The sequence below is a fragment of the Drosophila montana genome, unplaced genomic scaffold (genome assembly GCF_035044405.1).
Source record: "Drosophila montana isolate Dmon_TW-CO22-7 unplaced genomic scaffold, ASM3504440v1 contig_3200_1, whole genome shotgun sequence".
Lineage (NCBI taxonomy): Eukaryota > Metazoa > Arthropoda > Insecta > Diptera > Drosophilidae > Drosophila > Drosophila montana.
The window spans coordinates 1,545,827-1,567,711 of NW_026998080.1; the positions used below are offsets into that span (position 1 = coordinate 1,545,827).

Here is a 21,885-nt window from a genome sequence, read left to right on the forward strand (position 1 = left end):
TGAACACCTTTCCAAGCAAAGAACATTAACCTTTTTGTACACTTTAGTTTTTTGTAAAAACACGTTGTTTTTTATGTGCAAAAACTAAAACTTTTAAATTATATGCAAATCGAAAAGCATATGAATTAGCTTTAAAATTGAAGAATTATTTTTATCAAGATTGTAAAATTTAAGAAGAAAAAATAATGATTGGCTTGGTGTACAACTTTTTAATTGAATTAAGGTATAAATGTTTTACCAGTTCGCTCAAGCGAGCTTTCACTGTATTATTTTAAATAAAGAACCTAGTTAGGAATGAACAATAAAATTAAATTGACCATAAAAGAGTTTTCAATGCTGTCATCAGCTGTCACAGGTGCATGCATATAAAAGCTGGACACGCCACCAAATGCATTTAGCTATGTGGTTGCTATTGTTGCTGGCAAACGGATGGCATCTGGCCGAACTGACCGCACTGCGCTGCCCGTCGGAAAATGCCGCTCCACTGCAGTTCCATCTGGTGCGTCAGTGCCAGCGTGCCGCTGCGGCTGAGGCACTGGCTTTGGAGAGCACCCCAACGCTGGAGGCTTGCATGAAATTGGCGCGCGAGCTGCGTGGCTTGGCCTTTAACTATGCGCCAGGTGGGCCAGATCGGCGCACAAATCGATTTGAGCAGCAGCCAAGGGATGCCTACGACAAGGAAGCACGCAAGCGTCTGACAGTTTTTGAGCAGCCGGCGGAGTACTTCAACTGCCATGTGCTGCAGTGTCCACAGAATATCAGCTTTGCAGGCATGCTGAACGACAGCCGCTTCGATTACTACAGCTTATATGGCAGGCCCACAGGTGAGCAGGTAGCTTAAAAGGTGGGCTAAACTAAAAAGCTAATCCGCTGCTCCCCGCAGCGCTGCACAACATCAGCTGCGTGCCGCAAGTGGGGCTCTTTGTATTCTATACACGACCCGCCGGCTATCTGAATGCTTCGCGCAGCTGCAGCCATGCCAGCGAGTTTAGCGGCAGCCTGGCGCATGTTGCATCCGAGGCGCGCACCTATGCTCTGTCCCGGTGGCTCTTCGATTATAATCAACAACGCGCCGGCGAGCATCCAGTGCCGGGCATATTTCTGGCCTATGTGGGTTTGAGTTTTAATAGCTCCAGCTCTCTCCAGCCGATGGACTATCGCAATGCGCAGCAGGAGAGCCTGCTCTGTTTTCTGTACCGAGCCTGGCATGAGGGTCATCCGCGATCGGGGTAAGTGAACTTTCTTGAATTAAGAAATTGCTAAGTAATAAGCATGTATCCGAAGGGGCAGTCAGGCTAATGCTAGCTGCGTGGCACTGACACCAAGAGGCACTTGGCAAACGCTGAGCTGTGAGCGCGAGCTGCCCTTCATATGCGAGATCTTTACGCCTCCGAGATCCAACACGAACAGGCAACTGGATACGGGGGCGAATGCTGCCGATGTGTGTGTGATTTGAGCTTGAAAATTCCATTAATATTCTTGCTACGAAAAGGATAAGTCCAAAAGTGAAAATGAACCTATCCCGACTTCGAGTTGAACTAAAATTATGCAAAAACTATATATAAACAAGGCATATTGTAACATTTAGCTTCAGAATTGATTTAAACGTACCACGAATCCGTACATAAACCAGCTGCGTATTTAAACAAACTGAATTCCACTTAGAATTAAAAGTAAAATGTGGCGCACTGAAAATAGAGGCGGAGCGAGGGTCGAACCGGTAAACCAAACCATTGCTCACAAATTAGTTCACAGTTATTTGCAGCACAGTTATTCGCAGACATTTTTATTAGAATTGGCCGTCTTCAAAACAAGAAATGTATTCAACTAGTATTGTGTTGTCGTGTGTTGTGTTTTATAACTCTCCCACTTTACCGAATGGCAACAATAAAGTTTTAATTACAAAGTGTACACTGAAGAGCTTAAACGAGATGAACCGCTTAGTGGTACTTGTAGTTCCTGTGGTGCTTCAACTTGGAGTAGTTGATCAAGTAGAAGAACGTCATGCTGGCGACGGTCAGTTGGAAGAAGGGTGCAATGCCAGCACGCTTGGGGAACACATATTTGTGCTGCCAGCGCCACCAGGCACGGCTAATGGCTCCAGCAAATGCGCTTGGAGTCTTGTTGCGGCGTCCAAACCAGGAGCCCAACTCACCCAATTTTACTTGGCCGAAGGGCACATCAGCTGCGATTGCAAATAAAACAATTACATAAAATAGAAGGAAAATCGCATTATGCCGCAGAAGCGTGCGGCAGAAAATTACGTAATTTTGCAAATTCGCTCACCTTTGCCATAGTAGCGTGCTGGATCATAAGGTCCATGCACCTTCGGATTATACTCAGCTGGATAGTCACCGAAAGCCATCTCGCTGCGTTGTGTATAATAAAATATATAATTTTCCAATGAGATTATATTTTCTAGCCTGCCTACTTACTTTGCTCGATACTTGAGTATGATACGACAATGTATCGATAGAGCTCAAGGCACACTAGAGCACAGTGATGCAGCGACACATATATCGATAGTAGCACCGCGATGCTGTAAGTTGCCACTCCTGCAATATTCTGACGCGGTGGCAACGCCATTGCGTTGTATATACAGAAATCAAATAAGAATTTTTTGCAAATCGGAAACGCGCTTAAATAACGATAATAACAATTAAAAAAAGACTACATAAACAATAAATTCAAAAGCGAAATGAAACTGGAAGAGCTCTTGACAAAGGGTGCATCATCGCCGCAGGAGGACGACGACGATGATGAAAAGGCGGAGTCGAAAACAAAAGCCACAAATGCCTCTGATGAGGGGGTGGAGAACGCTGAAGATGCTGCTGAGGAGTCTGCTGAAAAGGAAAGCGCAACGGGCAAGAAAAAAGGCACACGCAAAAAACGTTCACTCAATTGGGAGGAAGCGGAGCGCGGCCTGCTGCTAGAGGTCATCAAAACAAAAGTCGCATTCGTTGAGAATCGCAGCGTCGATGCCAAAAGCATCAAGGCCAAGCGACTGGCCTGGTCGCAAATAACCAAACAGTAAGTGCACACAAATATGTGCAGCACTTCAATTAATGCCCATTTAAATAAACATTTACAGATTCAATGCCCTGAACTTTCGACATCGCCTGCTGGAGCAAATTCAAGTGCAATGGCGCAGCATGAAAAATTCAGCGAAGCGCGAACATCAGCAAAAGCATCCAAAATCGGATGCGCTAGAGGGCATGCGCATGATTGAGTTCATGGAGGAGTTGCAAAAGGATCCGGTATCCTCGCGCAGTCAAACGCGAAGCGGCACCAATGGCGCTGTAAATGTACCACTGAAAAAGGAGCTGCTCGAATTAGATGAGGACGAGGATATGCCCCTGGCTGCCTTGCCAAATTCAACAAATGCCAGTGAGGATACATTGCAAACATCCACCATAGCCATACCCTCACCACCGCCCTCCACCGCCGGCGGCGACTCACAGCAGGAGAGCGCCCAGCCGCAATCAGCGCCCAATAGACGCAAACGTGCCAAAGCCAAACCATTGCTGAGCAGTAAGGACGACACAGACGGCACAACTGGCCCGCCGGACAACGACAAGACTTCACCAACGCGCAAAAGGCGACAACGCAAGGTAAGTAGACTGCAGCATCTAAAAGAAACTCTCATCTTATAAAAACATTTCCACAGCATTCACAGGCACAGTCGGTGCTATCCGAGGATGAGGCGCCGGCTGCTAGTGTCGCCGCCGTTGGAGCATACACGCCAGCAACAGCTGCCAATGATGCAATTAGCTGCGTGGACATGGAGGAGAAATACAAACAGCAGCTGTTCAAGCTGCTTAAGCAGGCGCGCCTGGCCGAGATTGATTATGCACGACGCGAGCACGAGCAAAAGCTGCGCTTTGAGCAAATGGAGCAGGAACTCAAGATGTCGTACTATCGACAGGAGCAGGACCTCAAGCTGCGACATATGCGCGAGGAGCACGACATACGGCTGCGTCAACAGCGCCGCGAGCACGAAGCGCGTCTCACTGTTTACAATCTCAGCAGCAGCGCCTACAACGGCAACGGCGAAGTGCAACAGCAGCAACTACAGGAGGAGCAGCAGCTGCAGCCGCACGGCGTGCGCTGCAATGCCAAAACGGATTACAATAATGTGCATCTGGACGGCGGCACAGCTCAGCCACAGCCGTCGACATCATCAAGCAGCAGCAGCACGGAAGCAGCGCTGGCGCTCAATGCCAACTCTTTGGCTTACAACTAGTTGTTGTAGGCACACCCATACACCCACTCTCACACACACACACATACCCAGACACTCACACCCAGAACACAACATAATACGCATTGCCAGCATTTAGTGGATACTGTATACAAAAGAGGAAACAACAAAAACTTAGCTTGGAATGCGTTTAGCAAAATGTAGCCGACTCTCAAATTGTCTCAAAAGACACAGACTATGAACATTAATTCATATACAATATACTCACGTTGCCACACGCAGGCGACGTCTTTGGGCGCCCTGCACTGACACAAATCGAATGGACTGTTTTTTTTTCTTTGTTGGTTTTGGTGCATGCCACAACACAGACTAACACAGACCACCTCACAGACAGACACCCACCCAACCAAGCAAACAAACAAACGAAGGAACAAACACACACTACGCAAACACATTTGCATTTTTTCAATATTAGTATTATTATTATATTTGTATCCTGGTAACTGTTAAGTGAACTTGCTCTACAAAGTTATGAATTTATGAATTTCACAAGCGGTTGTGTCGCAAGAACAAACAAACAAACAAACAAATAATACTCAAAGAATCCTCGAAACACATACTACAGAAAAGAAAGCGAAATCTCCGCATGGGTTTTTCCATTTCACATTCAAAAATCAAAACCTATCCTACCAGTCAGTCAGTCAGTATTCTATTTTGTCACTGTATTACAATTCTATTTTTTATTATCATGCAGCTATGTTAAGTTTTTATTTTTATTATATTATGATATTTTTTTAATTATATAAATACTTATACGATAATTGTACATCTATGTAGTTGTATTCTGTATGATCTTTGTTCATACACATTAACTTTTATAGCTGTCGTGTACTCGATAGGAATACATTTTTGTAAGCTATACGGTCGTCTTTTAAGGTACATTGCTAAGTCTACACCATGCCCCCCACACACACGTATATACATACATATAAACCCGGATGTACACTTTGTGTTGTTTAGCGCAGTAATATCCTGTAACTTTGCTTTTGCTTACTAAATGACATAATTGAAGCAAAGGACAATTAAACAATTAGATAAAGAAAATACATTACCAAACATGACTTTTAATTTAAGTACACTGCGATCTCTTTATCACGGCTGCAAGCCAATTTATATATGTATGTATGCATGTGTATGTATGTATGTATGTGAATGTATGTATGCGTATGTATGTGTATGTATATATGTGTACTCACGTACACGTAACACAGTCTAAGTTTTATATTACTGCGCTGCGACTTTAAATTAAAAGTATTTTTAGGTGCTCTCCTCCTCGATTCTCAAAAATTTAAGTAGGCCCTTTAACAAGGCAGGAAACGTTGACTGCCGGTGGAGGAGCAGCTCGAGGCGGTGGAGCAGGAGGAGGTGGAGTGATGTAGATGCATGTATGTATGTATGTATGTATGTATGTATGTATGTATGTATGTATGTATGTATGTATGTATGTATGTATGTATGTATGTATGTATGTATGTATGTATGTATGTATGTATGTATGTATGTATGTATGTATGTATGTATGTATGTATGAATGAATGTATGTATGTATGTATGTATGTATGTATGTATGTATGTATGTATGTATGTATGTATGTATGTATGTATGTGTGTATGTATGTATGTATGTATGTATGTATGTATGTATGTATGTATGTATGTATGTTTGCAGGCATGCATGCATGTAAAAAAAGAAAAGATTATCAGATTCTACATAGCGTTACAGCAAAATGTGTCTGGGCAAATGGCTGCAAACGTTTTTTAAAACATGTTGCCAAGGCGCGCATCCATAATTTTATGCTGCTATCATAATCCAACAACAACGAATTATTTTCATGGCTTATTTAGCGGGAAAATAATTAAGTCGGATCGCGACCATTACAGTTTATACAAGCATATGGATATATAACTACATACATGTTTTGCAAGATATGCTAGAAAAGATTTTTTTGTCAAATTCGATTTCGGCAAGGATCTGCTCATTTCGTTTGATGAATATGCCGAGGTTGTGGGCAGCTTTGCTGGATGATTCCTTGGCACAATCTTTCCGTGGAAAACTGAATTGAATGTCATTTCGATGTGTGTTAATTTTTTAATTTACTAACAAAAGTGATGCTGAGAAAGGCACATTTGGTGGATAATGTTCTCGTGCAGAATAGGTCCTTCGGGAAGTACAGCTCATCTAAAGAACCAAGAGAACATCAAAAGAATCATATAAAAAGTGTTTAGAGCAAAGGTTCAAGAAATGTCCAAAATATAGAAAATAGTTATTTATTGGATTGTCAGTTCCCATATTTGAACAGTTATACGCATTTTTGTAAGTTTTCTTATTGATTGATTATTAACGAAATGAAGGATCTGGACCTTACCTTGGACTATATGGAAAATGCGCGGTTCAATTACACCTACGGGCCCTTGATCACGCACATGGAGATGGAGTCACCTTTTACAAGGGCCGAGTTGCTCTGCCTTTCCATGGTCTATCACAAATTTACACTGAAGAATGGACCCAGGGCCAGGTTCCTAACCTTAATGCAGCTAAGCAATATATTGGAGCTGATGTTCACTGTGACAGATCGTGAGATAAACAGACGCATTGTGGCTCGCATTAGCTATGATCCGGACTGTACGGACCCAAAATACGCGTCGGATCGCCACTGTAGCTTGGCCAGCTTTATCAGACTCTTCTCCATCTACTTTTCCACAGATCTGGAACAGCGCATGCAGTTTGTCTTTAGCGTAAGTTCGATTGTGGATAAAGCATACATACATATATGTATGTATATTCATATATTTAGATTTACGATGAAAATGATCGCGGCTTCTTGGGACGGGAAGATGTGGTGTATTTTGTGGAAAAGTTTTTCACCGGCGATGACGAGGATGAGATTTTTGAGCTGCGCGCTGTAAATAATGTTACCTAAAAAGTCTGTTAACTTCTCATTCTGCTTATTTTCGGCCAACAGGATATGATTGAAGTGCTTTTTGCTAAATTTGATGTGGACAAGGACATGATCATCACGTTTGAGGAATATTGTGACGTTGTGCGATTGCAGCCGGGACTTATGGAATTTCTGGGCAAGGTTTATCCCACGCAGGATCAGTTGGACTCTGTGCGGTTGTGTGTAAATGTCCTTTCGTGATGCCAGGAATTACAATTTCCGTGCTTAAGCGCAAAAAGTGCTTAGGCTCTAAAGTTATAAATAGAACTTGAGCACTTTTTGCACTTGAGCAAATACTTGTATAACAACATTTGATGGCCATGAACACAGAACTGTATAACGGATTTGAACAAGCGCTGGCTTCAAGAAATAAAAATTTTCGAGTGCGATTTTTTGTTATACGTTGTGTTGAGCATTTCTCCCATGCGCTTGTATAACATCAGTTGATGGCCATGAGCACAGAACTGTATAACAGATTTGAACATGCGCCGGCTTTAAGAAATATAAATGTTCGAGTGCGTTTTTTTGTTATACGTTGCGTTGAGCATTTCTCCCATACGCTTTGGCGCCCCGTTGTCGAAAAGCGAATTCGATTTTTGCATTACAAATGATATGGCTAGCGTGGCCGTCCGTCCGTTTTATAACGCACATGAAACAGAAAAGTGAAACAAAACAAAACAAAATAAAACAAAAAAACATTACTTTATTCATTTTTTTTGGCTTTTCTTCCTGCTCGCCTATAGCTCGACTTCAGTTCGCATGGCTCAGTCGTAGGCAACGGTCGATCTATTGCGCAGAGCCGCAATTAAAAAAAAAAACAGCAACAAAAAAGTTTCAGAGAGCGAACTGTGCAATAAACAAAAAGAACCGCAAGTCCAAGTGCCATAAAAGGAAAGTACAATAACCGTGCAGCATTGGCGCAGCGAATAAAGAGAGATCGGAAAAAGGAAGAAAAGAAGGGGAGAAAAGAATAAAATGCTGCTGCTCTATGCAAAATATGTGTTTATCTTCTGGGCGCTCTTCGAAAGCTATCGGGGTCAGGTGATGCTCATGCGCCAGCTCTCCGAGGATGAGGCGCTGCTCAATTTGACCGCCTGCTCGAAGAACTGCCTGATTAAAATGCCACAAAAGGTCAGATAAACTCCAACTCCTCCCAACTCAAAGCTCTTAGTTTTAATCTTGGTTACATTTTGTAGAACTTTACTGGCTGCTATGAATACTGTAAGAACGACAATTCCAGCGGTTTGATGCCGACAAAAGTACGTAAGATACAGGAGAATTTCCTTTTAAAGCTCGTCTGCCGCACGGAGTACAATTTGACATTCCGCATCAATTGGGTGCAGCATGCGCGGCATGATTCCATACAAAGTGCTCCAGATGCCATGTTTATCATCAGAACCGATGCAAAATTAATTGATTTGGAATCCTTCCTCTATTTGGTAAGTCAAGTAATTTAAGGAAATCAAAGCCGAGCTAATCTTCCTTTAATCATTTGATACCCTAGTCGGATGACAGTTTCTTTACCATACCCGAGCTGGAATCAAATACTACATATAATGTTACGGCGTTGGCTGTGCACGCCGATGGCGCATATTCCTTTATAGCCATCGAGGAGGGCTTTCAAACATTGAGGCGTGGCTATCAGCCCAGCAAAATGGGCGAGGTTAGGCTGAAGCAATTTCAAGAGCAGCCCGACAATTTGCATCGCATCGCAGCGGTGGTCGAATGGCAGCCGTCAGCAGGTATTGGTTGGGATCGGGAGTATCATCGAAAAACCCGTATAATATCGTTTTTATCTTTGCAGAACGAAACTGTTACTTTGATATGATATACTATTCAACGGATAGCCAAAGCATGGAGGCGCCCACTCCAGTTCATTTTCGTGATGTAAGTGCATCATCATTTTAACCAGCAAGAGCCCGACTCATTATAAAATCGGCCGAGAGCAGGGGAGAACGGTCCTGTTTATGGAGCCGGAAATGTTCTAGCAGCCGATCCATCTTAGCCCAGCTCTAATCACTTTTACCCCAAGATTTTCCTGATCTCTACTACTTCTGTATACTTCCACAGCCCCGCCAGCTGTATAGTTATACAATACCCAATATGGAATTTGGGGAGCAGTTCAGGATTGGTGTGCGTACAGTTAACGACAAGAATAGCCTAGAGAGTCCAGTGCAGTGGCTCATACTGCAGGCGCCAAGCTGTTTGGATTGGTTTGATTACAATTATACGCTCTGCGGTAAGTTGGAATCGCATAGCATAAAGATAAATACTAATAAGAACTCTTTGCATTCCTTACAGCTCCACTTAAGCCGAGCAATGTCAGCGTTCAGCAGCAGCATTTCGATCAGGATGTATTGGCCTTAAATGTCAGCTGGTCACTGCCCCGATATCTGCCGGATTACTATACGCTGTACATACTCGATCTGCACACGGACAGCGAACAGGCCAAGTACACAGTGGCAGGCAATGCCAGCCATTTCTATATATCCAATATAACTGTGCTGGGTACTAACTTTGAGGTGCATTTGGTGGCGCACACAGAGGGCGGCCAGAATGCGTCCATGCAGTTTTTGAGCAAGGCACCGCTGGAGGTCTGGATGAAAGGTAAAGTGTGCTGCTTGAAGATTTATAAGCCTCCTGATTACTTCCCAATCGATACACAGAAAGCAGCGTGATTAAGTTAATACTCTTCCTTGTTGTGCCCGTCTGTTGCATACTCGCTTTGTGCTCAATGACGCTGCGCAAGCACAGACGCCAGGAGTGCAAGAAGCTGGAGACCAAGGAGCTCAAGTCAGCGCCCAATCAGGCTACCGATTTTCATCTTTCATTGATCAACAACAGCAGCCTGTTGGCCACGCTCGCCACCGAAGATAACTTTGAGCTCGACGATGAACTGGAGGTGGAGCCACATGCTGTGCTGCTGCAGGATGTACTTGGCGAGGGTGCCTTTGGCCTGGTGCGCCGTGGCGTCTACAAGCAGCGTCAGGTGGCCGTCAAACTGCTCAAAGGTAAAAGGGAAGCGTTGGTAGCTGCCCAGCTTATTAATGCCTTTGCTTAGACCAGCCCAATGAGGAGGATGTACAGGCTTTCAAGTGCGAAATACAAATGCTGCGCGCCGTTGGCAGGCATCCAAATATTGTCGGCATTGTGGGCTACTCGACCAGGTTCAGCAATCGCATGATGCTGCTCACCGAGTACTGCGGACTGGGAAGCCTGCAGAGCTTTCTACGGTAGGACTGGGTATGCATATTGGAAGCTTTCTAATGCCTTTCCTTGCAGCGACGAATGGAAGTTCCAGCAGGAGCGCAGCGCTCAGAACATGCGGCTTAAGCTAAACGCGGCAAAGCAGCCGAAGGCACAGAACACAACGCATCAGCAGCGCTCCAGACATCTACTGTATAATGACACACGCATTGAGGATATTAATGGTTCCATGTTGTCCACACTAGAGGAGGAATCGGAAACGGATCTGTCGCGAAACAGCAGCTGCCTCGATAGCTACAATTCGACCAAGGCAACGCTGGCTGCAGACAACAAATCTTATGGACTGCATGAGATTGAGAATATTGATGCGAATGCGGCGGCCGTATGTCTGAAGACCATATTGAAGCGCAACCAAAAGGAACAACCGCCTGGCAGGAGCTGCACGGTGAGCTTTGAGAATAAGGAGTACTTTGAGCCTCCTGCAGCCAATGAACAAATGGAGAGGCAGCCGCTCAAGTATGCCGATCTGCTGGACATTGCACATCAGGTGGCCGTAGGCATGGTAAGTGCTTAGCTGAAGAAATTATTAGACAATACTATATCCGTTTGTTCACAGGACTTTCTGGCACAGAACAAGATTGTGCATCGGGATCTGGCGGCACGTAATGTGCTCATCTCTCTGGATCGCACCATTAAGATAGCAGACTTTGGGTAAGTAATATGATATGCATTATATGGGATACATATTAATATTCATTCCATGTTAACTTGCCCGTAGCCTCAGCCGTGATGTCTACCATGAGAATGTCTATCGAAAATCCGGTGGCAGTGGCAAGCTGCCCATCAAATGGCTCGCACTGGAGTCGCTAACCCATCAGGTGTACACCAGTCAGAGCGATGTGTAAGTGAGCTTCAGTCTGATGGAACATATTTTAATGATCATAGCTTATTTCTTAGCTGGTCCTTTGGCGTGCTGCTCTATGAGATCACAACGCTGGGTGGTATGCCGTATCCTTCAATTTCGCCCAGAGATTTGCTGCATCTGCTGCGTCAGGGACTGCGCATGAGACGACCCGATGGCTGCACGGATGAAATGTATATAACTTTGGACTATATAGATAGATGGTTTGCTTTGCGGTTCGAGCAAAAACCAGGGTTTGCCAGGGGTTGGTTCGAACCGGAAACAAATTAGAGCTGCGGATTCAAATCCGCTTTTCACCCTTATATACAACTAACCAATCTTCCCATTAATTTGGAACAGGTTCGCACTGATGGAAAGCTGCTGGTGTTCGGTACCCGGCAATCGCCCCACTTTTGCCGAGCTTAAGCAGCGTCTGGACAAAATGATAGTGGCCACCAAGGAGGTGCCACTGCGTCTGCTGCAGCAGTCACGGCAACAGAATCTGCAGACCAACGAACAAACAGACAATCCGCATAGGTGAGCATAACTTGGATAGAACTTAGCCCAATCCAGATATTCTATAATCATAAATTCACAGCAAAGTGGAGCAGCTGCCGCCAGATGATGGAACCTACCTACAGCCTTTGCACTAGCTTGTGCGCAAGGAGGGATATTTGTTTGTAAATGTTTTCCTTAGTGCAATACCTTTTAAGTAATTAGTTAGATTTGTGTGTAGATTAGGGGTTTAAATTCAATTTATTTACATAGCGTTAACAAATAACAATGCTGATAAGCTGCAAAGATTTTAAAAAATATAACAATTTGTTGAAACCCAAAGATTACGTTGTGATGATGAAAGCACGCAGAATAATATGTTTATGTCCTGTGATAGATTTAGTTAATAGCTTAAAGGCATTTAGGAAGTAAAGATTAATGTGGTTCAATTATTGGGGAGCTTTAATCAAAGATTTGAATGGTCTTTAACAATAATAGAACGAAGCTTAGGAAACTGTATTTTTTATTTAACTGCCCGAGATCAAATCATAGCACACTGAAATTTGTAAGTCTTTGCTGGTAGCTGACTTTTGCTTTTTGTTCAGGCACAAAATTCGAAAGGTCCCCCACATAGAAATCGTTTGGTAATTTTCTTGAAAGTTCGGCTTTTTTTTTAATAACAGAGCTAGGAAATGTGCCAACACTGCTGCCGCATGGAATGGACGCCCTGTGCGCCAATACCCTATGCATGTCCGCTCTGTCCGGTGCGACAGTTATCCGATCGCTGCCACGGACCGAACAGAGGGGACTACAAGCTATTGTATCCCTATCCGTCGCCCAATCGCAAGCCGATCAAGCATACAGATCTGTGCAAGGACATATCCGAATTGTATACCTATGTGGTGGCTGCCAAAACTAAAGTTAAGAGGGGCACCAAGCGCAGAGGTAACGCAGCCAACCAGGCATCCGGCGATAAACAGCTGCGTATGCTGTCAACTTCTGCCTGGGATCAAAAACAACAACGACAACAACAACATCAGCAGAAGGCTCGAAGCCAGTCGTACCGGAGTAACGGAATCGATTGTGACATTCCAGCGCCATATATGGATCCCATACATGGCGAGGATACCTGGACTTGGAAATCCCGATATCCCGAGCCAGAAAAAGTGCTGCCCGTGCGTGCCCGAGTGGCACCGCCCAGTGGAAAGCGGGCCAGAACTGAGCGAACCGGATAGCTCGGCGCAGCACGCATTTCCCGCTCAACTGCGATCCAGCACGCACCTTTCCAATGTCCAGTAGACAACCTTTTTGCTCCAGTATGGTGGTCAGTCAGCTATAATACCACGCAGCGCCTCACCAGTGCGCGTTTCATAGTTGTGTTATAAAAAATCAAGAATAAACCAAAATTTGTTAGTTAAAAATAAAACTTAAAAGTGTCTTTTTTCAGGTAAACACCATGCAGGAATGCTGAAGATTTTCAACTGATCGATCGTTTCTTTGAGTTGTTACATGATAAAGTAAACTGATTGGCTAAATTGCTTAGTTTTGGTCTTAAAGAAAAATGTTTTCATATACCAACATAAATTCGATCAACTATTCCTATAAGTTGTACTTAGTATCTTTGCATAGTTTTACTAAGATCAACATAGACGGGAGCTGTCTATATCCTTGCGGCTTTTCATACCCATCCAGTGTATAAACACTTTTCTCCCTTCAGGTCTTTAAAAACAAATAAATTGATATCATTTTATCGACTCCCATATTTGAGGCCTTTTTAACAAGTTTAATGAAGAAAATTATATTTAGATTACACAAATATGGCACCCAACCCCTCATATCCAGTTCCTTCATCCCATCATAAGTACACTAATTTAGTTTAGCTGGATTTAATATCTGTACAAGTGATAGAGCTCTTACATTCCAATTATAATAAATAGCTGCGTTTAAGCCGTGTAATAACGTGATGAGAAATTTGTATATAATTATGTAAAATTCATATAAGACCTTTGCTAATAAATGGATAGAAAACTATTTTGAGACCTCTTTTATCGATTTATAGAACCATTATTAGTTTTATAAATTAGAAATTTTAAGGAAATATACTTGGTTCACGCAAAGCCTGGTAATATAAGCTACTGGAGCACAAGCCAAATCCTCTCCATTCTCTAGTCTAATCACGATTGGAACTCGGCATAAACGCAGCTAGCAATACGAAATATCGACCCGCTGGAACAACAATCTAAAAGTATACATAGATCAGGTATATTATGACGGTTTATAGGCATAAATCTTTGTATATATATATTTCTTTTTATACAACACTCTCCGGTTCTTTGGACTTTCGCTGGTTTTTAGGCGTTATCTAATGGCGGCCATAGCCCAATCCGAGTATGTTTCGCGCCTGTGAGCAGAAAGAAAGAGAGTTTAGATAAGTTTAAACTGAGTGAAAGGTATCTCACCGTTATGAAAGCCGAGTTGAAGGAACGTTGAAATGTGTGCGTCATGCCCTCGGTCTGGGCCAGGGCCATCTGCAGCTGGACGGCCTCGTCCATGCGGTTCTTGAGGAACTCCCAAGTCTGTGCATGGCCTGCCGATGAGTCCTGCAGCATGTAAAGCTCTGTCATTTTCATGATTGTGGCCAAGCCAATGCGTCGCGTATACCAGCCAAACTGTGGAAGGATCAATGGGGATTAGTTGAGTAGAAGCTCTCAGTGAGTGGATTAGGTACAACTTACGTCGACGGAACGATCACCGGAATAGTAGCAGATGTCATCGACCAGCGTCAGCACCTGCGCCAGCGCTGTGGATGCATTCTGCGGCTGGGCAATCAATGCCATGGCCTGCGGCCACTGGCTCTTGTATGGCTCAATCATTTCCAGACGTTGGCGCACGGCCTGAACGAGAAAATCAAGCGGATCGCTCACCTCCTTCTGTCCGTTGTCTGTCTGCTTTTGCAGGCACTGCACCAGCTCTGCATTGCACTTCCCATTGAAGTGCGAGACGAGCGCAAAGCCGCCCTCGGGAAACATGCCATGGACAACGCTGGGAAAGCCGCACTCCTCGGCGCCCTGAACAATCGCCTGCTTGCTCCAGCCGTGCTGTGGCACATGCAGCATTGCCGCATCTAATATGCGGCTGCGTATGCCATCGACTTTGGCCTGCTTGGCCGCCTGCTCTGCGCTCTGTTTGCCCTGCTCGCCGCCTGCGCCCGTGGTGCCTCCATCCGCACCTGGCGGTGTGCATTTGCCCGGCTTCTGCTCGGCTGCATCGCGTTCCCGTTCGCGTTGCTCTTCGCGCGCCCGAAACTCGTCAAGCTTGTCGCTGTCTTTGGCATAGCTGCGTCTCAAACTGGAGGCGGGCTTCAATTTTGAATGCTCCTGCTGCTGCAGCTGCAGCTGCAATGTGTGAAAAGTTGCCGCTGTTCCGGTGGTGCATGTGGTGGCCAGCCAGCAGCCCTGAGCATCTGTAAAGGGTTTCAGTCAAATTGATTAAAGAAAAACTTAATTCTTTTTACTGGGCTGGTTACGAATAATTTTACATGGGCAGCTAAAGAGAGCTGAGAATTGTTTCGATTGCAAACAATTAAGCTATTCAAAAGTACATTTTATTTAAGATTCTGATTTGAGCTTTAAGTGAGCTTTAATTATTATTATTTTCATATCTGACATTTCTAAAGCATATAGATGACAAAAGCTTTGAGCTTTAAGCGAGCTTAATTTAAGTTAAGTTACCCAAAACATAATTTAACTAACTGAGAGTCGAGCTTTCCGCTTTAAGTGAGCTTTAATTGTATCCGACCAAAGCTTTAAGTAGCTTTCACATTTCTTAAATCATATATTTAAAGCTTCTAGCTTTAAGTGAGCTTAATTAAGTTAAGCTGGCCCAAATCTGAGTGACAAACATTCTACAAAACACGCGCTTGCCCCCTTCTCGCACCTCTAGTTTCTAATTGCAATTGAGTACAAACGACATTGGAGGTCGCGAAAAACGAGCAAAGCGTGTGCTGCGCAATTAATTAACACCTTTTGGAGCAGAAGAGCGTTAGATCAGCTGGGCCCAGTTTGTTGGGCAATTAACACCTTTTGGCCGCAAAAGCCCCAAATCCCCAACAAAACTAAACCCAAGGCCAAACAATTAGTCAGACAAATTTCGTTTTCATTACGCTTTCAGATATAAACATAAAAATATATGCTGGCTTCTGGAATTCTGGGGGTTTTTGTGCCTAGCGCTGCTCCACTTCCAGCTCCATGGCTGTGGGCGTGGTCGTGGTCGGGGACGTGGCCGTGGCCTGTTTGCGCCTGGCGATGCTCTGCTCGAGATTGTCGCTGGCGAGCAAATAGAGCACGCGCAGCGACTCCAGACCCGTTATGGAGCCGGCCAGCACTTCGAGCTTCTCGTCGCGTCCAATGTCCGGCAAGTTGCCGTCGCCTTCGCCCTCGCCGCCCATGCCGCTGTTGCTGATGTTGACGGCGAGCATGTTGAGCTGCTTCTGCATGAGCTCATCGTCGGAGGCGCTCTGGCCATTGCGCACACGCTCCCTGTACGCCTTGTAGTGGGCCAGCGAGAAGTTGAGCGCCTTGCCCAGCGGCTGCAGCAGACGCTCCTCGATCTCGGGCAGCGCATGCCAGAAGCCCGTACGATTCTCCAGGTCGGCCATGGCAAAGTAGCGCAGAATGTTTAGCGCATTGGACAGGCTGACCGAGTGCAGCAGCAGATCGGATTTGACATCCTGCGGCAGCACACAGATGCACTTGAGCAGCATGGAACGGAATTTGATGCCGCCGTAGACGTTACTGAGCGGCGCCTCCTTCTCCAGTTCGGCGGCAACCAGATCCTTGTACATGCCCGCCAAATAGCCCAAGATGCCGTCATGCTGCAGCGTCTCCAGCAGATTTTTCAATATAAAGTACTTGGCGGCATCCTCGAAGGCGAGTATATAGTGGTGCAGCACCTGCAGTCCCAGCTGACGCAGCGGCTCCTGCGCCGAGTAGCCGGTTATCTTGCACAGCGCCTCGCAGTAGCGCTTGTGCACCTCCAGATCGAGCGAGCGCTGTGGCACGGGCTCCCTCAAAATGCTCAGCATGTAATCGTTGAGACGCAAACCGCAGTGCTGCAGCGGCGGCTCCGGCTGCTCCAGCAGCACCGCCACCAAATACAGACTCGACTCGAACAGAAAGAGCGGTGCATAGATTTTGGGTGCCGTCGCCGGCAGCAGTTGGCCCACGAGCAGCGCATGGTAGTACATGGCGAGGGCGGGCAGCGGCAGTTTGTCATCGATGAGGAACATATTGTGGTTGCTCATCTCGTAGACGCCGGTGGCGGCATCCAGGCGACGTTTCCAGCGTGCGCGCTTCTCGACCAGGCCCAGCAAATAGTAGGGATCACCCAGGAGCCGTGTTATGTCCGATGTCAGCGTGTGCTGCACCTGCTGCACATAGGTCTGTGTCTTGCCCGCATTGGCCCGGGCCAGCAGATAGTTCTGTTGCGTCAGCTCCGGCCGCAGGCGCCATGGACTGGGCGTGCAGGTGTGCGCCTGGCCCGGCTGAAGCAGTCGTTTGGGCACATTGCTCACCTCCAGCAGGGCCAGCGGTTTGCCCAGCAGCTGCAGCAGAAAGCAGGTGAGCACATTGCGACGATTCAGGCCGCAGTCGCGAAAGATGGGCGCACGCGCATCCTGCTCGAGCACCGTCTTCAGCAGCGGCTCGTAGCACAAATCGATGGTAATGTAGTGGGCCATCAGCTGCTCAATTTGCTGCTCCTGCTCCAGCAAATGGGCCTGCTGCTCGTCGTAGCCCTCGCTCAGATAGTCCGGCAGCGGCAGCTCACGTACACGCGCCACCACCGACGACAGACACCACTCGATGGCCTGCGGCTTGGCGCTGCCCTGGCGCAGCAGCACCACCTGCAGGGCGCGCAGATAGGCCGAGAATATGGCAATGCTGCTGCTCTCCTCGATCTTCTCCATCAGCTCCAGCATGATTGGATGAAGTGGCGCATAGCTGGCCACAATCTTGAGCAGCTCATTGACGCAATCGAACAGCGGAGCGTCATCCACATTTGTGTCGTCTGTCAGCGTGGGAGCGCAGATTTCATTGAATAGCTCCAGCGCAATGGTGGCCATGTGCGGCTCGATTTCGGCAAATACTGTGGGACTCTGGAAGAGCATTTTGACGCCGTCGTAGTCGCGTTCGAGCAGCATCCGTTTGATGAGACGCAGCAGGTTCTCGGCTTCTGTTACCGTATCCATTTTCATATGCTGTTTAATTTACACTAGTTTCTAGGTTTTTTTTTTTTTGATACTTTTAACTCTGACTTTTAACTGAAAATTCTAAATAAGCTCGCAACCGGCAGCGGCAACATTTGCTTTATCCATTCTCCCCCTGACGTATAAATCGGACCGAGAAAAATAAAACAGCTGTTCGCTTTGAATGCCACTCTCGCACGTCTTTCGTAATGTATGCGTATGCGTAGGGGCGAATTGCGAAATTCAGAGGCGCGCGTCTTTGGTATGGTGTGTTAACAGTTGTGGCTTAATAGATAATTTACTTACTTAGCGGGAGCACAAACTTTTGTATGCGTATAACTTTTTGCAAACAGCGCACATTTGCCATTTTTGCGCTCCAAATGTTGTCTGCTCAACTGATATTTGCTTCCTCTTTTAGTGTTAGGTTCAAGCGCCATTCAGCGTGCGGCAAGTTGAGTGTTGTAAAGTTACTTTTGGTGCACCATTTACAGCACTCCATTTCTAGGGCTGCCAGTGCACTATAATACATAAATACATTTGAAGTGCATAAGCAAACTTTAAATAGCTCAAATTAAAATCTATTTATCAGCTTATCGGCTATATATTGTACTTCATTGTGAAATGGATTGTTCTTACATGTTCACAACAACAGCTGTTTGGTATTTTCTTATGATGCATTTTCCACATTTTAGTGGCTTGCGCCAACTGGTCACACTATTCAGTAGACCCAACGCTTTTCATTAGTCGTGTGTGCTGTTCGCGGTGCCAGCGCGCATAATTTTTATATTAATTTTTAAGCACAATTTTTGCAAACCACTGCAAAACGTTGTTAGTCAAATAAATTAACTGTGCGGCGCATTAAGTCAATTGATAGCAGCGCCACACAGTTAACACCACAAGTGTTCAATTTGTACGTTGCCAACGAAATATTCTAAGCGAATGCGGCAAAAAAAAAAACCAAAACGAAATCCAAGAATTCCAAAGCAAATAATCAAAACATTCAAATAAAACGAATTGATAAGGCATTTAAAAAAAGTGTACAATATCCATTAGAATAGTTAGCTTAAGCCAAAACAATTGTTAGCAGAGGAAATCAGCTAGACCAACCGATCCCCCAACGAGGGTGGAAACCCGTGAAAAGTGTTTGTGTGCTCCTGCGTGTGTGTATAAAAAACGAAAAAAAAATTGTGCATCTGTGTAAACGATGAGGAAAACCGTTGCGAAAAATGTGCGAGCAACAATTTAAGGCTGTTCCTGTTCTTAAACGGCATGCGTAGTCCGTAGTCCGTAGTCTTAAATCCAGTTTTATGCGAGGCGCTTCGGGCTTTAAATCGTTTCAACAACAACAACAAACTCCAAATTGCTTGGGCCCTTTTCGCCTTGTACACAGCACGCAATTCGCCGCCGCTGCCACCGCCACCGCCTCCGCCCGCAAAGGCCTTTGCCGCCGCCTGGTGGTTATTCCTGTTTGACTTCATTTTCGCTCGCTGCCAAATTGCTGCCACTTTCGCCGCAAACTTATAAACAACAACAATAACAACAATTATTTTTGGGCCACCAGTCAAAATGTCGACGCGTTCGCAATTAACCAAGGACCTCAATGGTGAGTAATCGTAATCGTTATCGTTTTTGTTATCGCCATCAAAGCCGCAACTGTAAACTCTTTACACACACACACCCCACCCACTCTTCTTCTTTGTTTTGCATATAACTGCTTGCACATTCTACATCCCCCTTGCACCCCATCGTTGGCTGTGTTGTTTTTGTTTTCGGCATTTTCTCTTTATGTTTTGTTCTTGACGTTTGCCTCTCGGCCGGCGCACTTCCGCTTGGCCACAATGTGACACGGACACGCCACACTGACGCTCCACACCCCACGCCCACCCCCTTGACTTGCCAGCAGAGGAACAGTTTGAGATGCTCTGAGCACTCACTTTCCAACTGCAGCTTGCATATTCTACACACATGCCGAAGTGTGCGTGTGTTTAATTCATATTCATTCGCATTGCTTGTCCTCCTATACCCTGTACTCATTAAGTATTGCATAGATTGGGTATATCTAGTTATATATAGGGGAAAGCAAGGATGGGGTGAAGAGTGAGAGAAAAAGTGAGTGTGACACAGAGAAAATAAATGGGATGCAACAGAAGAATAACAGTAAATCACCCTTCTACGCGCTTCTCATGAATTGATTTCGCATTTGAGTGCTGTACTGGGTATCTGCTAGTCAAGCATGCGCTGCTAGCGGAGTCTTGTTTCTTAATTGCTCGTGCGATGATATTTAATTGAGCTGAAATTCAGTTGAGCGCTGCAAAACAGAAAGTAGAAGGAACAATAATAACAATAACAACAATAATGACAACAACAAATAATAAAAAAAAAGCATTGCTCAAAAGCATTGGCCGCATCATTTATGGGCTTTATAACTGCGCGATAAACAAAATCCACAAACAGACTCATTTACAATGCCATTGCACAAATGTGCGTGTGTGTGTGCATGTGTGTGTGTGTTTGTTCTTATTGGAATATTGCAGTTAGTCAGAGTCTGTTTGTCATTTAAAGCGATTCCTCGATTCAACCAGGGAAATTGTAGACACAGCTGCCAGCAACAACATCGTCATCATCATTATTATAATAATTATCTTGAGTATGGTTGAAAAATATATATATATATATATGTATGTACAAGAATTTGCATAAATGCATTTACGTTTCTTGCACAATTGTTTATAATTGTTTATACTAAATAAACAAGTTTGTGCAACAATAATTAGGTCTTCAATTGGTTTTGTTTATTATTGTTGATAAATCAGAGGCTGGAAATGCACTTAAATTGCGATTTATAGTAAATAAAGTGTTTCATCTCTTTTCCGCCTGTGTTGGTGGATTTTGCAAAATAAGTGGAACCTGTAAAGCCAGTTTTAATGTCTCTTCTAAATTGTCTCTAGATGAGATGAATCTAATATGATAATAAAAGCAAAGTTGCATTCTCTAGTTTATCACCCATTTTCCACGCTAATGTATGGAATTCACTTTTTACTGGTCGTAAAAATGCAGCTTGCATTGCAAAGATATGTGAGAGAACAATTTTCATTTAACAACATTCTGTACATAATTGTATTTCTCCTTCGGGCGCAACATTTGTTTATTATTTATTTTTATCATATTTTGTGCAGACTTAACTCGTTGCCTCAACTACGATTAGGCGCTCAATTAGGGTGCGCTCGTTATCTGAATGACTCGTGATTAGGTCGCAGTCGGGCGGGGAACTTGATGCCGGTGATTAATGGACAGTCGGCAGGTGTCCAAAATGTGCTTTAACTTGGAATAACAGACACACTCACACACACACACACATTTGGTATAAATCAGACGCCCAATTGAGTTTCTGGTAGCGCCTCGAGTTTATTTTCATTTGATTTTCACGCCGGCATTTTCTTTGGGGGCGCAGCTGCAACAACAATTCGTTGTTTGTGCCACATAAATAAAATTGTCAATGCATCAAGTTGCTCCAAATTCCAATTCCAATTCCAAAATCGAAAATAAAAACATTTGCCTAAGTTACGAGCATCAAGTGGAATTTCTTGTCTAATTGGAATATGGCTAATTGGAAGCCAACTGTGCGCACAGCAGGCGCAGCAAATGTTGCACCTGGGCCCAGGCTCAAGACGCAGACAATGTGACAAAGGGGCTGGCAGCGTGGTAGGGAGCGGGGGGCGGTGGGGGGAGGGCGGACGAGGTGCTGCTGCTGTTGGGTTCTGGTTCTTGTGGCTCCTGTCATTGCACTCAAATCAAATTAGCGCGAATGCCAACGAACTTGATGAAAATTGCCAGCTAA

The 21,885-nt window shown here is 44.9% G+C and overlaps 7 protein-coding genes across 9 annotated transcripts; 4 read left to right on the top strand and 3 right to left on the bottom strand.

Moving 5' to 3' along the window:
* The first annotated feature begins 348 nt into the window (after window positions 1-348).
* On the top strand, window positions 349-2,152 carry LOC135431417 (uncharacterized). Of its 2 annotated transcripts, none has more exons than XM_064686558.1 (3): window positions 349-824; window positions 884-1,229; window positions 1,291-2,152. In XM_064686558.1, the coding sequence occupies exons 1-3, from the start codon at window positions 389-391 to the stop codon at window positions 1,454-1,456; spliced, it is 948 nt and encodes a 315-aa protein (XP_064542628.1). In that variant the 5' UTR covers window positions 349-388; the 3' UTR covers window positions 1,457-2,152. The 2 variants fall into 2 exon arrangements, with proteins under 2 accessions (XP_064542628.1, XP_064542627.1); XM_064686557.1 differs by having other exon boundaries at window positions 356-824; window positions 1,285-2,152.
* On the bottom strand, window positions 1,756-2,488 carry ATPsynF (ATP synthase, subunit F). Its single transcript, XM_064686559.1, has 3 exons — window positions 2,436-2,488; window positions 2,287-2,369; window positions 1,756-2,185 (listed from the first exon to the last, which is right to left on the bottom strand). Exons 2-3 carry the CDS (start codon window positions 2,363-2,365, stop codon window positions 1,941-1,943), a joined length of 324 nt encoding a protein of 107 aa, XP_064542629.1. The 5' UTR covers window positions 2,366-2,369; window positions 2,436-2,488; the 3' UTR covers window positions 1,756-1,940.
* A 70-nt stretch (window positions 2,489-2,558) lies between these two features.
* Window positions 2,559-5,309, top strand: LOC135431415 (uncharacterized). The gene is made up of 3 exons (XM_064686553.1): window positions 2,559-3,030; window positions 3,092-3,611; window positions 3,668-5,309. Exons 1-3 carry the CDS (start codon window positions 2,699-2,701, stop codon window positions 4,241-4,243), a joined length of 1,428 nt encoding a protein of 475 aa, XP_064542623.1. The 5' UTR covers window positions 2,559-2,698; the 3' UTR covers window positions 4,244-5,309.
* Window positions 5,310-6,265: 956 nt separating this feature from the next.
* Window positions 6,266-7,599, top strand: LOC135431241 (calaxin). Its single transcript, XM_064686222.1, has 3 exons — window positions 6,266-6,997; window positions 7,057-7,164; window positions 7,225-7,599. The coding sequence occupies exons 1-3, from the start codon at window positions 6,608-6,610 to the stop codon at window positions 7,399-7,401; spliced, it is 675 nt and encodes a 224-aa protein (XP_064542292.1). The 5' UTR covers window positions 6,266-6,607; the 3' UTR covers window positions 7,402-7,599.
* A 417-nt stretch (window positions 7,600-8,016) lies between these two features.
* On the top strand, window positions 8,017-13,236 carry tor (torso). 2 transcript variants are annotated; one of them, XM_064686217.1, is made up of 14 exons: window positions 8,034-8,331; window positions 8,397-8,639; window positions 8,705-8,942; window positions 9,005-9,087; window positions 9,271-9,439; window positions 9,502-9,807; window positions 9,867-10,211; window positions 10,262-10,433; window positions 10,483-10,969; window positions 11,024-11,118; window positions 11,186-11,308; window positions 11,365-11,502; window positions 11,669-11,845; window positions 11,907-13,236. In XM_064686217.1, the coding sequence occupies exons 1-14, from the start codon at window positions 8,176-8,178 to the stop codon at window positions 11,959-11,961; spliced, it is 2,787 nt and encodes a 928-aa protein (XP_064542287.1). In that variant the 5' UTR covers window positions 8,034-8,175; the 3' UTR covers window positions 11,962-13,236. The 2 variants fall into 2 exon arrangements, with proteins under 2 accessions (XP_064542288.1, XP_064542287.1); XM_064686218.1 differs by lacking the exons at window positions 10,483-10,969; window positions 11,024-11,118; window positions 11,186-11,308; ... (1 more) ...; window positions 11,669-11,845; window positions 11,907-13,236 and having other exon boundaries at window positions 8,017-8,331; window positions 10,267-10,410.
* Window positions 13,237-13,545: 309 nt separating this feature from the next.
* On the bottom strand, window positions 13,546-18,511 carry Coq9 (ubiquinone biosynthesis protein COQ9, mitochondrial). Its single transcript, XM_064686220.1, has 4 exons — window positions 18,354-18,511; window positions 14,539-15,266; window positions 14,263-14,472; window positions 13,546-14,204 (listed from the first exon to the last, which is right to left on the bottom strand). The coding sequence occupies exons 1-4, from the start codon at window positions 18,412-18,414 to the stop codon at window positions 14,166-14,168; spliced, it is 1,038 nt and encodes a 345-aa protein (XP_064542290.1). The 5' UTR covers window positions 18,415-18,511; the 3' UTR covers window positions 13,546-14,165.
* Window positions 15,938-18,183, bottom strand: LOC135431239 (uncharacterized). The gene has a single exon (XM_064686219.1). The coding sequence runs from the start codon at window positions 18,054-18,056 to the stop codon at window positions 16,026-16,028; it is 2,031 nt and encodes a 676-aa protein (XP_064542289.1). The 5' UTR covers window positions 18,057-18,183; the 3' UTR covers window positions 15,938-16,025.
* Window positions 18,512-21,885: the final 3,374 nt, after the last annotated feature.

What these genes read in the sequence shown, in the direction of transcription:
- Coq9 (XM_064686220.1), bottom strand. Translation starts at nt 18,414, where the DNA reads ATGGCAAATGTGCGCTGTTTGCAAAAAGTTATACGCATACAAAAGTTT. An exon ending in AAAGTTTGTGCTCCCGCTAA is followed by an intron (nt 15,267 to 18,353) that starts GTAAGTAAATTA and finishes AACCCTTTACAG; the next exon opens with ATGCTCAGGGCTGCTGGCTG. An exon ending in CCGGTGATCGTTCCGTCGAC is followed by an intron (nt 14,473 to 14,538) that starts GTAAGTTGTACC and finishes ATCCTTCCACAG; the next exon opens with TTTGGCTGGTATACGCGACG.
- LOC135431241 (XM_064686222.1), top strand. Translation starts at nt 6,608, where the DNA reads ATGAAGGATCTGGACCTTACCTTGGACTATATGGAAAATGCGCGGTTC. An exon ending in GCATGCAGTTTGTCTTTAGC is followed by an intron (nt 6,998 to 7,056) that starts GTAAGTTCGATT and finishes TCATATATTTAG; the next exon opens with ATTTACGATGAAAATGATCG. An exon ending in AGATTTTTGAGCTGCGCGCT is followed by an intron (nt 7,165 to 7,224) that starts GTAAATAATGTT and finishes TTCGGCCAACAG; the next exon opens with GATATGATTGAAGTGCTTTT.
- LOC135431239 (XM_064686219.1), bottom strand. Translation starts at nt 18,056, where the DNA reads ATGAAAATGGATACGGTAACAGAAGCCGAGAACCTGCTGCGTCTCATC.
- tor (XM_064686217.1), top strand. Translation starts at nt 8,176, where the DNA reads ATGCTGCTGCTCTATGCAAAATATGTGTTTATCTTCTGGGCGCTCTTC. An exon ending in CTCCAGTTCATTTTCGTGAT is followed by an intron (nt 9,088 to 9,270) that starts GTAAGTGCATCA and finishes ATACTTCCACAG; the next exon opens with CCCCGCCAGCTGTATAGTTA. An exon ending in GCTGGAGGTCTGGATGAAAG is followed by an intron (nt 9,808 to 9,866) that starts GTAAAGTGTGCT and finishes ATCGATACACAG; the next exon opens with AAAGCAGCGTGATTAAGTTA.
- LOC135431415 (XM_064686553.1), top strand. Translation starts at nt 2,699, where the DNA reads ATGAAACTGGAAGAGCTCTTGACAAAGGGTGCATCATCGCCGCAGGAG. An exon ending in TGGTCGCAAATAACCAAACA is followed by an intron (nt 3,031 to 3,091) that starts GTAAGTGCACAC and finishes AAACATTTACAG; the next exon opens with ATTCAATGCCCTGAACTTTC. An exon ending in GCAAAAGGCGACAACGCAAG is followed by an intron (nt 3,612 to 3,667) that starts GTAAGTAGACTG and finishes ACATTTCCACAG; the next exon opens with CATTCACAGGCACAGTCGGT.
- LOC135431417 (XM_064686557.1), top strand. Translation starts at nt 389, where the DNA reads ATGCATTTAGCTATGTGGTTGCTATTGTTGCTGGCAAACGGATGGCAT. An exon ending in CTTATATGGCAGGCCCACAG is followed by an intron (nt 825 to 883) that starts GTGAGCAGGTAG and finishes TGCTCCCCGCAG; the next exon opens with CGCTGCACAACATCAGCTGC. An exon ending in GAGGGTCATCCGCGATCGGG is followed by an intron (nt 1,230 to 1,284) that starts GTAAGTGAACTT and finishes ATGTATCCGAAG; the next exon opens with GGGCAGTCAGGCTAATGCTA.
- ATPsynF (XM_064686559.1), bottom strand. Translation starts at nt 2,365, where the DNA reads ATGGCTTTCGGTGACTATCCAGCTGAGTATAATCCGAAGGTGCATGGA. An exon ending in AGCACGCTACTATGGCAAAG is followed by an intron (nt 2,186 to 2,286) that starts GTGAGCGAATTT and finishes TTGCAATCGCAG; the next exon opens with CTGATGTGCCCTTCGGCCAA.